Source organism: Carassius gibelio, chromosome B2, assembly GCF_023724105.1.
Source record: "Carassius gibelio isolate Cgi1373 ecotype wild population from Czech Republic chromosome B2, carGib1.2-hapl.c, whole genome shotgun sequence".
NCBI lineage: Eukaryota > Metazoa > Chordata > Actinopteri > Cypriniformes > Cyprinidae > Carassius > Carassius gibelio.
The window spans coordinates 7,498,712-7,511,558 of record NC_068397.1 but is presented as its reverse complement, the minus strand read 5'-3'; the positions used below and the strand labels follow the sequence as shown (position 1 = coordinate 7,511,558).

Sequence of the window (12,847 nt, the reverse complement as noted above, 5' to 3'; positions counted from 1 at the left end):
TTACTTTTAATCACGTATAAAGCTGCTTCGAAACAATCTGTATTGCAGAAAGCTTAAATAAATAAAGATGACTTGAGTTGAATGGAAAGAAGAATGAGCTTGAATGAACACTACATACAGTGTACTTTTGCAGTGGTCACACTCTTATCAGGTGTCTGTTATTGGTATGATTTCAGAGCTTATTTGGCAGGAACACGAGCATTCCTCAGCCCACGTTTCCACAGATACAGGTCTCTGCAACAAGGCCATGCTTAACCTGGTTTTCAGTGCTGCTCTCTGCTTTTGAAAAGCAGATATGAAGAACTTGAGCTTAGAGTGTGTGAACTTTGAGGAAAAACTGCTTATTGATAATGGCTTGAAATAGAAACAAGAGTTGCTCATAAGGCTTTTTGTTAATCTCCCTGGTGTGTTGTACCATATCAGCAGACTACTAGATGTTCGTTATTACCTCAGCTTGTGAGAAGGAATGTGTTATGTGAAAGTGTAACTGAAATCTCTGCTGGAGCCATGGCTTATCCTCTTACAGGGGCTTGTTTCTGGAACATTCTGTGTGTGATCTCATATTACATCAAGAAAATAATAAAGCTGAACACTTTGCTGCAACAGGTTTGGTATTGATGGGAAACTTTAAACTGAATTTAAAGTAATTTTCTAAAGCCCTCAGTGCTGAGCACTCATTCAAGCTTTGTTTAGCAATGTGCTAAATGATAATAAGCTGGTCATATGTTTGACTCAATAAGTGGTGTGCGAAACTCAGCAGTTGCTTTTTTTGTGCATAAGGCTCTTGTGTGATAAAAACTCTTGCTTGCATCATTCCCTTTTACCATTCCAATAAAATAAGCTAAGTTTAAATACCTTTATTTTGCTTAAGGAATATATGAAAATGTGAACTTTCTACTAGAAATTTAGGATTGTGATATTATTAAATGGAGCATTAAAAAAAATCTTACTCTATTGTTCATTTGCAGGCGGAGACTAATATCCCAGCGTTCCTCACTGGAGACTCTGGAGGATATTGAGGAGAACGCCCCTCTACGAAGGTATTACCAGCAGGAACATATCTGTTTTGTGCTGAAACTTTTCAACGGCCAGAGGTGTTACCTGGTTCACGTGTGATTCTGACAGATTGTGATAAATCAATTATTGCTTGGGTAACCCATCTGATTGTTCTTTCAGTTAACATTATGTAAACCTTTTTACTTTAAAAGTGATTTATTAGAAGTAATTGTAATGCTGTTCAGAATTATTTTTCGCATAGTTTATGTTTAACACAATTGTTTTATTTACTCTTTAACAAGCCTGGTCTCTTCAGACGTATTCTGATTTACTAACAGTGCTTGAAGTTATTTACACTAGGATAAAGCTTGTAAATAAATAAATCGTTATGAGTCAAAAAAAAAAAAAAAACCCACAATACACTTTGTTTCAGAGCGGCTTTACAGAAAATCATGATGTTATTGTTAAGAATAGTTTCTTAACACAGCCTTATATTAAGCAGATTAGATTATATTTTCTCTATTGTGTGTGTGTGTGTGTGTGTGTGTGTGTATATGTATATATATATATATATATATATATATATATATATATATATATATATATATATATATATATATATATATATATATATAGAGCCATAAGAATAGCAGTATTTATTCCTCTAATGAACAGTGTTGATGCTGCTTTGTTTTATCTAGATGCCGAACTTTATCTGGATCACCCCGACCAAAGAGCTTCAAGAAGGTCCACTTCATCAAAAACATAAGACAGCATGATATGCGCAATGGAAGGTATGCATACAGCTACCCAACGGCCCACACACAGACATCTCACAGAGAAAAGCACCCACACATCAAGTGTTTCAGCAAAAGACTCCCCCTGAATTTATTAAAAGATTTTTCCTGGTTCTCATTTTATTTATTTTTTTTACATTTGCACACACATAAAAATCCCTTTTTGATGACCTTTTTCCTGGAACACTTGAAGTTGTAGAACCTGGAAAAGGAAATAATGTTTTTCGTTACTCTTATGCAGATGTTCATCTGTGTGCGTGTGTGTGTGTGTGTGCGATTTTTATCTCTTACTGACCCTCTTGTATTTTAAATTGATAGTTGAAGCAGACACTCTGTAAAACCCAAACATTTGGGGCATGTTTATTTATTGATTATAGAGTGTTAGCCAGATGCTCCCTTTTATCTGAATGGGATTTTGAATTGGTGTTGAGAAACAAGAGGTGTGACCAGCTTTGTTTTTTCTTTGGGCATTTGAGAAAATCCATAAAATAAACAGTTTTGCAGCCTTGCAATTAAGTCACTGACTTTTATTTTGTAAAGCTAACTGCAGTGTCTGATGTGGCTGTACTTTGATCCAACACATTGTTTTATTTATGCTTTAGATCAGTTATTAGCAGTTGATGAACTTCTAAAGGAAATATAAGAACTTGAAAAGCTTTGGCAGAATAATAGATTCTTAAATCCTTTGTTTGTTTGTAAACATGTTCAGTTCTTCTCAGATATCTCAGTCAGGTTTTAATTTACTTCAAAGATTGTTTTTATAAGCAATTTGACTTTCTATTTGTTTTCTTCTGATCTTTGTTGCATATTTCTAGATACAGTCCTACATAGTTTATGACATACTATTTCATGTCAGTTATTTACTGCGTTTCTCTCATCTTTACCTGTGGTCCTGACCTCTATATTGACAGAATTCACTTCAATTAGTTTATGTATCGTTTTGTCTTTATAGGATAGTCCTTATCAGTGGCAGAAGATCCTTCTATAGTGTTTTTTCTGTCCTGCCCTATCGAGATTGTAGCCAAACAGGGTATGTATTCTTCAGCATGTAAATCTTCTTTTTATCATCATCATTTTTATCCCTTCACTTTCGAGCCCTACCATTTTTTTTTTACTTGGCCTTATCAATGGTTCCAAAAATAAACTTTCTGTATTCATCTTATAATATCTTATAATATCTTATAATATTATTCATCTTATAATATTATTAAATCTATATCATCTATTTTATAGACTATTGTTTTTTTTAACTATTATTTTGATTTTTTTTCACATAGTGTTCTCATTTATTCAGTTGTTTTTAGACTGTATGCAAAGATTGTTTGGTATCCATTTTGTACCATGAATAGCTCTACTGATTTCTGGTAGTACTTTTAATTCAGAGAGACTGACCAACAAGCTTGGGCATGCTTTAAATAAACCTCACCCTTGACTTTAGTTTTTTTTTTTTTTTTTTTTACTGGATCTGCAGCTATACAGCTATTTCTTTGATATTTAACAAAAACATTTAAATGCCATTATTACTAACTTCTAATGGGACGTTTTTCTTACCTACACCTTGGCATTGCCTGCTTTCCCATTGTTTAAAGCTGAAGCTTGTAATTTATTTCTGTAATACATTAAAATGCTTTCTCCTATCACTTTCTAATATGCAGAGAAAACTGTAGGTAAGCCATATGCAGGTTTATTTATCTGGAAATTGAGAGCTCTCTGATGGTGCTTTAAAACACTTGTTTGAGTATCTTGAAAATCTACAGCTCAAACAATGGTGTTAATTTGAGGTGAAAACCTGTTAGAAAACAGTTATTTTTTGACATTCCGTTTAGTGATGCTAATAGAAATTACACACGTAAGCTTTAACATAGTTTTGGCTTTTTTGAGGCCTGCTTAAATACTAAAGACTAAAAATTTAGTCTTTTTCTTCAAGAATGGTCATAACTTCAGTTTTAAAAAGGTAGATTGGTCTTATTTGTATTGGAAAAGTGTACTCCAAAAGTATATTGGAAAATTATAGTTTGACCAACTGCTATTTTGTCAAACTAAAGTTTATGCCACTGGGCCCTGACTTTTTGGACATGGTGAAAAACTGATTTGGACATTTTGATTAGAATGTTAGTAGATAATTTGCTTAAGTGGTTGATCAAATTTGGCCTTGAAATGCTGAATGCTTCTTTGTTTTTAATGTGATCTCCAACATTTGGACCCCCTTGTATATAGTATTATATAACTGAATCTGCTTAATTATGCATTCAGTATGATGAATGGCTCATGGCAAAATTCAGCATGATTTATTCCATTGATGTTTTGGCTTGGCTGATTTGGTAGTAAAGTGCACAGTATTGACAGAGCAATCTAAGTGGGGTTGTCCTGGGTAGAGTGCCAAGTTTATGTTCTGCTAGCATCAGTGCCACCAGTGGCCAAAGAGTATTAGATGATCCTGTATTCCTGATTGAGTGCTAACAAACTAAAATACACAAGGTTTATGTCAGCAAAGTGTGAGGTGAACTGATGATTAGCTATGGGATTTCTATAAAATGGATCTACGAGTTGCTATGAACTGTTCCTGAAAATCTGGTTTTGTTTTTAAAATATTTTTATGAAGACTCTCAATGACACATGTTCCTATTAGTTCTTGCCTTATGCTTTTCCATTCACCAAGCTACTTGAAGGGCTCCTGTGCATTTTGCCTATAACTGCTGTCTATCCTCATGGGATCTGAGATTATTGATGCAAAACTAAACATCTCAAAAATACTCTGCGCTAATGCTAATATCTGTCTGTTGTCTACTGACAAGAGTCTGCTTCTAAGTCTGCACATCAATAAGTTAGTTAGTTATGCTGTAGTATTTTTGGTCTTAACAAGTTTAGTTGGTATACAAGCAGCCAAATTAAAGTGGTCACTAGACTTGGTTGTTATTTTTATTTTATTTTTTATTTTTTGCTTCAGTGTTAATTTTTTTGTTTTGTTTCTCCACTCTAGTAATCCTTTATGCATTGACAAAATATCAACATTATTTACAGATGATCTAGATAATATGGTTTGTATTTCTGGTTCATATCATCGCATGCCAAATATTTCTTAAATCCACAAGTACACTGCAAACAAATCATGATGTTAGCAGAATTCATTTAGATAAATAAGTTGCTTCAATGAGAAAAACGTCCTAAATGACTAAAACACTTTTGCATTTACAATTTGTACATAAATGTGGCTTCTGGGTGCTACTAATAGTTTTGTAGACACTTTTTTAGCTATGTAAAGGCAACTGAAGGCTAAAGAGTTTAAAGTAACCATTTTATATTTTTTATTTTTTTGTACTTACACATTATTTCAGCTAGCTGGCAAAGAAACTTTTCTCATTTATGTTATATATGTTAACTTTATTTGACAAAAATAACCCTCGTAACATAAATTAAACCTTTCATAATGGTTTAATACAGGTGTTATGCAATCAAAAAAAAACATTCCTGTCATTTTTGCAGGAAATCTAAAAGAATTCCCTAAATTCTTATTGTCATGTGAGAGGCTGAATGATTTTTTTTTTTTTTTTTTTTGGACCCTGAAAATAACCTTTACTGTATGTGCTATCTTAGCCATCCATCCATTGACTTTATTTACAGATCAGATCCTTTTTTACATCCTTTTGTAAATAATTATTTATACATACATTTAATTCAGTAAATAATGTTTTAAAATAACATTTACTACATTAAAGTTAATTGTGTAAGTGTATAAAAAGGAATTTAAGAATAAGAATTTAATTTGTACAGTATTTGGTTTATTAACATCAACAATGCTATATGAAGTTTTTTTTCTTCTTTTTTTTTTCTTCCTGTTAAAGTCAAACATTTAAAATGTTACATGTAATACTTCTTAAGCTGTATTAGAAATAAAATACAGTACAGACTCTGAGATGCTTTCTTGCCCCAGCAGAGATGTGAAGGCAGAAAGTGGACGCCAGCGACACCCCTCAGGTGGCATGAGTGCCAAGGAGATGGTGATCGGCCTGGAGGGGGTTGAATTGGGTGCAGATGGCAAGGTGAGTGTACCAATAATTGATTTTATTTGTTGTTTCTTTAGTGTTATTAATTACAGATATTTTACTGTTTATTACAAAATCTGTACAATCTATGTTTTCTATGGAAACCCTTTTCGCCCACTAAATAAAAAATAAAACAAGCTAATTTTGACTTTTTTAATCTCACAATTATGATTTTTTTTTTTTTTTTTTTTTTTTTTTTTTTTTGCGGAATTTCAAGTTTATATCACACAATTCTGATATAACTTGCAATTTTGAGAATGTCAGAATAAATGTTAAATTCTGAGTTTTTTTCTTGCAATTCTGACTTCTCCTTTTTCCTTTTTTATAAAACATAATTGCGTGTTATAAAAACAAAATTGCAAGATATAAACTGTTAGAAAGTATATTAAGTTATGAAGTCATAATTGTGAGTTTATATCTCAATTGCATTTAATAAAGTCAAAGTCAGAATTGCAAGATATAAAAAAATTGTGAGATGAAAAAAAATCGCAATTACCGTGTTTTATTTTTTTTTCATTGGCGGAAACCATCTTCCATAGTTTTCACCTTTCTTTTCTATTTGTATATTAATTTTATAGCAAGTTTTGTGCCTAGTAAAAATCTTGATGAATATTTGACTACAGTTTCTGTAAATGTCTATACAGACAGTGTCATACACACAGTTCCTTTATCCAACCAATGTCCTGGGTCGTCGAAACACCATCGACTCCACGTCGTCTTTCTCTCAGTTTCGCAATGCCAGCCATCGCAGCCTCAGCCTGGCACGTGCCAACAGTAACCAGAGTAGCCTTGATACTGGTGCGTGTGCCAACAACTTGTCATGGCTCTTTCACTTTGCCTCATTATCCCTAATACGTGCCGCTTGTTTGGTTTTAATGAGCATTTTGGTAAGAACTCTGTTTAATGATGTGTTATTTATTAAGAAGGCTTGAGAAGGTCATAAACTTGTTGATACAAAATGCTTACCATACAACTGCTTTTCTAAATGTAGTACAATATATTTACTAAGCAGTATATTTGTTTTAAGTATTATGTGATCTCAGCACATGTCAAATCTGTTTAATTGCCTTCTCTTTTGTCATAGGGAATGAACTGGGAGATTTCAGGGAGTATGACCCCAATCTTCTGGATGATCCGCAATGGCCATGTGGAAAGCACAAAAGAGTGCTTATCTTTCCTTCATACATGGTGAGTTATCACGTAACACAATGCAAGACTTGACCGATTCACGAAGTGATTTATATTAACAAATAAAATAAAATATTTTAATTCCAAGGATCACCAAATATGATAAAATATTTCCTTTCTTAAAAGAATAAATATAGCTAAATTTCATGTATATACAATAGATGAATCTATGCTGTTTAGTAAAAATAAATGTTATATTATTGGTACAAAAGCAAAATTTAAATATTAAAATATTTATTTAACATTCATTTAACAGCATATATTTTTAAGTATTTTTTAGTTTTTCTTATTACTATGAAAAAAATAATGTATAAACATGAACATACACTTTTTAGTTGTTATTAAAATTAATAATGTTGTAGGGAGTGTGTTAAAATGTTACACGTATTTGCTAAACACACACATTTGACAGCCCTAAAAATACACTTTTATTTTTTAATCTTCTTTAGCCCCTTTCACACTGCACGTCGGACCCGGCAAATTGCTGGAACATTGTCGGGTCGCCTTCTGTGTGAAAGCAAACACGTCCTGGGATTGATTCCGGCATTGAACCCGGGTCGAGGACCTAGTAACATTGCTGGGTTCAACCCGGGACGAGTGCTGTGTGAACAAAAGCCAGATCTAATGCCGTGTCGTAGTGATGACGCACGTTATCGCGCGACTCTTTTACCGGCTGTTTTGAAGGAAGATCAACTTTCGCGACAAAAAAAATATGCGCAAACTGAAGCAGAGATCAGATAGTTCCTCACTTTCCGCGTAGACGCTGAGATCGTTCGCCAGCTTCAGTCAAAGTATAACGTGCCTAATGTTTTAGATTCGTACATTACATGTCACGTCCTGATGTCACGTGCCGTTACGGGATCTTAACGGGTTGTTTTCTTTTACTGTCTATGGTTGTGTGTGGGTAATCACCAGTAATCACTGGCAGTGTGAAAGTGCATAATCTAGCGACTCGGGAACAGTTGCCGGAACACTTTACCCGTATATTTGCCAGAATCGCAGTGTGAAAGGGGCTTTTATTTCAGATGTTTAAAACTAATCAGAATACATGAAAATAGAAACAAATGTTGATATAAATTAAGTGTATAGAAATATTAAATTAATATGGATAGCATAGCTGAGAAAATGTGGTCTTTTAATGTGAATTTGATGGGGAAATATTTACAGAAAGGATGGCTGACTTTTGATCGCAGCGTTTGGTATCTTAACAGATCCGAGCACAGTTTGAGACAGCTGGGATCTTATGTGAAACTAGAAACACATATGAGATGACCCAGGTCTTTTTCTCAAGAGAAACTAAATCTGAGAAGCAGGAGACTATAAGAAACTTTTGAGATGCAAAGATTTATTTTCTATGGAGTACTTAAAAAAAAAAAAAAAAACAAGACAGGTCATGTCACATGTGTCACTCAGTGATGTGGCTTTTATTGTTTACTGTTACAGACACATTTACAGTGTGAACTTGAGTCCCTAGTTGTCAGTTAATTAGTAATGAACATTGTGCTGCAGAAATACCAGACCGGTGACCTTGAAAAATGCTTGTCTTCCAAACACTTGAAGAAGGACTATGCCTTTGTTTGTCTTCATTATTCTTATTCATTCATTTATTTATTTTTGTGTCCTATTTGTTTCTGTTGTTGACAACTGTAATAACTAGCATCTAACTGTGATTTTTATCATGCTTAGATGACAGAAAAATACATTTCCTATTCGGCTCTTTTTTTGTTTTTGCATTGTGTTGTACAGTAGACACATACTTGAACTTAAAATCTCAGGCGGTTCAGGAGACAGCCTTCCCCTTCCTTCCATTGGTTATTTAATGCTTGTAACAATCGCTATTGTGTTCTATGAAGGAAAGTTACCAATGCGAATGTATAAAAGAATTTCCATGCACATTATTTTGAGATAAAAGAACAAGGCCTCTGACATTTGTATTATTATATCATATGCAACAATAAACATCCATTATTTTGATTTGAAAAATTGGAAGTTATGGTTATTGTAAGCATTAAAGTGTAACTCTAGGAGCTCGATTGAGCATGGCCAAGAAAAACACCCATTTTGAATCTGCAAACCGTTTCCAGAACAAATCCAGTCCCCATGCTTTGAAACTGGGCAGTGACCCAGTGGAAAACCCTTGTGATACGTCTGTACTCATATTTATGTTTGACAGCCAGTCTCAATGAATTCCCCCACTTATTTCCAGACCACAGTCATCGAGTATGTCAAACCCTCTGATCTCAAGAAGGACATGAATGAGACTTTCAAGGAGAAGTTTCCTCACATTCGTCTAACACTGAGCAAGATCAGAAGGTAAGAATGTTGCTATCCAGTTCTTCTTCTTGTGTTGATAAATCAGCAGTCTAGTGTTCATGCTAAGTATTTAAATTTGGCAGGGATGTACACAAAACCCTTGCATCGCAACATCAAGTATTTTCATGGCCAATTAACACTGACATTTTTGAAATCTTGTTAATACTGAGTGACATGCAATACCGTTTTGAGAGTGATTTCATAAAGAGCCTTTTATTGAGAAATGTTTTTTTTAAGCAAAGCAATTTTGGACATTGTTTTATGTTTTTTTTTTTTTTTTTTTATCGTACAATATTGTATTTGGAAATTCAAACAATTCATTTGAATTCATTTTAAAATAATATTTATAATCATTTAATGTTTGAATACACCTGTCAAATACATTTTCTCAATAAATAAATCATATCTCAGCATTGTTTTGGAGTAGAATAGAACATAACACTCAAAATGTATTTCTGGTTAAAAATAATTCAAAAGGATCGTTCAGATTACATAAATGTTACATAATTTCTACATATCCTAAAATATCTGAAACAATCACATTGCCAGTCCCTGGAAAGCAGTGAAGAAATGAAATAATTCAGCAATTCGATCCAGATTTAATCCTTAACACGGGTCTTAATACTTTACAGAGTTAAGATTGGTTGTAATTTGGGATCAAACCAAACCAATGGCCAAATTATTCACATGCAGCAAGTGTAAATACCAAAGATTTTTACCAGCTAAATAAAGCAGATTGTGCTTTCATAAACCATGAGCTGCTAAGAAGAAAGGGTAGAATGAACTGGATCATATCAAGGGTTTCAGCAAAGAGTTTTTGATGTATTTACTGTACTTTTGTACAAGAACTTTTATAAATATTTAAATATTCCATAACATCTGAGTAACCCGAGGACTGATGTATTGTTGTAGCCTGAAGAGAGACATCCGTAAACTAGCTCAGGAGGTGTGTGGCTATGAGGAGTCCACGGTGGCCATGGCCTTCGTTTACTTTGAGAAGCTGGTGCTGCAGGGTAAACTCAACAAACAGAACCGCAAACTCTGCGCAGGCGCCTGCGTCCTCCTCGCAGCCAAGATCGGAGGAGACTTGAAGAAACACGAAGTCAAGCTTCTGATTGATGTGAGTTTATCTTTGCACAGACTCTTTGAGCTCCTTCCCTGAAGCTCCCAAATCGAGGGACCTCGTGACCACAGCTTCTAGACAGATGTTATTTACATATCCAATGGTCCTTAAGACTGATGTTTTGTCTCCGAATAATGGCACATCTGACAAAATGAGCTTTCTTTAAATCTCATTCCTGTTGAATGTTTCTGTGTTGTGTAACGATGATCTTGAATTGGTGTTATGTAATGAGAACTCTTGATCTCTTCCTCTTTAGAAACTGGAGGAGAGGTTTAGGGTGAACCGTCGAGAGCTGATCGCCTTTGAGTTCCCCGTTCTCGTGGCTCTAGAGTTCAACCTGCATCTTCAAGAGCATGAAGTCATGCCCCATTACAGACGCCTTCTGCAGAACTCCTAGCGACAGCCCCATCAGGGGAGTCCTCCTTCTCTCCTGATCTTCTCGCCCCAGAAACCCCCTATGCACATCCAACGTCCACTATCATCTCCAGATGTTGAAATAAAGACACTATTCCACTGTTCTCTTTTCAGCCAAAGTGACAACTCCATACTCCAAGAAGTTACTTTCTAAAGGGAGTACATTTTCCTGGACTGTTGATGTCTCAGTTTACTGAGGACATTTTAAAGTGTTCGGCTGTTTTCCACTTAAAGAGTTGTAAGTGTTAAAGAAATGGTAAACAATCTGTCATGATTTGCTCATCCCCATTATTCACAATTTGTATGCTGTTTTTCCCCCCTTGAAATGCCAAAAGAAAACTTTTGAAGAATCTTCATGTTGTTCTTTTCCATACATTTACAGTGTTCAGTGACAATGGCAGTCAAGCTCCGAAAACACATCATACAATAACTTTTTTGTGCAGAATATTTTAATTTCTGACGGATGGTTCATCCAAAAATTCAAATCATTCCAAATGTGTATACATTTCTACGTTTTTGTCTATACAATGAAAGTCCACTGGGTCCAAGAAATTGACATTTTTCAAAAATGTCAACTTGTGTTCCAAAGTGGTTTGGAACGAGTAGATGATGACAGGATTTTTATTTGTGTAAAACATCCCTTTAAACATTATTTACTGAAATAATCTCACCATTCACCAAAATTGTGTTCCATGTAAAAAGAACTGCATTTCAGTGTGAAAATTGAGTAAGACGAGTCGAGGTTGAGCAAATCATGACGGAACTTTTAGTAAATTTCTATCAAGTTTGATTTCTTTAGGTTACAGTATTCCTGTATTTTTCCATTCTTCTCCATATTTCCTTAACACTCTGCCAAATCAGACTAATTTCACTGCACTCGATCACTCTCAGTTGAAAGCCTTAAAAAAAATAGTCGAATGATCCTGAACTCTGGCCAAGTATGTGACTGTTCCTTATGTACGACAAGTGCACTTTTCAAGTCTTGTGAATGGCAGACCTTTATGGCATCTGCAGAAGCTGTAGGTGGAGGGGTTTTCATCTCATTTCTCATTTAAATTCATTTCAGCCAGCGGTCCCTCTGTTAGTGTGACCACCGAGCAAAAATATGTTGCAGACAGTTACAACGACATCTGTTGTGGGACTTTTATACAGTTCTTAAGAGGTACATTTGCGTACCCCATCGTTGTTTTTTTACCCTTGTGTGTTGACTTTGAAAGTTTAGTGTGGTGTGGCTTGCTGCACTCATGGTTACTGTGGTCGTGCTCTATGTTAGAGTGGATTCTGAGCACATTTGTAGTGCTACACTGTATGAAGCAACATCCGGTCATACTGCTGATAATCAACGCTATTTTGCCGAGCTAGGCTCAACAGTGGCGGGAATATAATCTGTATGACCAATATGCTACGGTGTTGACTAATGCATGTACACCAAAGCAGTGTTAAACTTGCGTTTGACTTGTAAACACTTCTTTTTGAGAATATGTTTTGTTTTGATGATTGTTTTAAATCTGTTTCCTCTGAACCAGATATTTTCTATCACCATTGGTGGTACAGTATTGTGTGTAAAATTAATTTTATCTCACAGTGCACCGACTGTGTTACTATATTCATAATCCCATTTTTTTATATATATGTAAAGTGTATAACATTCACTATGCACTACTCAGTTCCATAAATCAGTTATAAAGAACAGTTAGAGATTGATGCGAAATAAAAGCAGCTGAGAAGTATCTAATAGCTGGAGTTAAACTTTCTTTTAGAAGAGTAATGGCAAACTTGCATTTAACCATTTAACTCTAAAATAAATAATGCCTAGAATGTGAAGAGTTATAAAAGAACAAGATTTGGCCTTGTGAAATGCACTTTAGGATTTGTTAGCAAGTAACTGGGATGCCCAAAACAGATGAAACATTTGTGTAAATATGCTGCTTTGCTTGTTCAATAAAAAGCTACATTTTGAATATGTCATAAAA

The 12,847-nt window shown here is 34.5% G+C and overlaps 1 protein-coding gene across 2 annotated transcripts in view; it reads left to right on the top strand.

The window, feature by feature from the left end:
* Positions 1-12,847, top strand: part of cables1 (Cdk5 and Abl enzyme substrate 1) — a 23,559-nt gene extending 10,712 nt beyond the window's left edge. The window contains exons 2-10 of one of the 2 annotated variants that reach the window (XM_052548571.1): positions 969-1,040; positions 1,698-1,790; positions 2,746-2,823; positions 5,728-5,833; positions 6,481-6,634; positions 6,921-7,024; positions 9,231-9,337; positions 10,250-10,457; positions 10,717-12,847. In XM_052548571.1, the coding sequence (XP_052404531.1) occupies positions 969-1,040; positions 1,698-1,790; positions 2,746-2,823; positions 5,728-5,833; positions 6,481-6,634; positions 6,921-7,024; positions 9,231-9,337; positions 10,250-10,457; positions 10,717-10,857 (1,063 nt within the window). In that variant the 3' untranslated portion in view covers positions 10,858-12,847. The remainder of the gene's footprint in view (positions 1-968; positions 1,041-1,697; positions 1,791-2,745; positions 2,824-5,727; positions 5,834-6,480; positions 6,635-6,920; positions 7,025-9,230; positions 9,338-10,249; positions 10,458-10,716) is intronic. The other variant, XM_052548572.1, reaches the window with a different exon arrangement.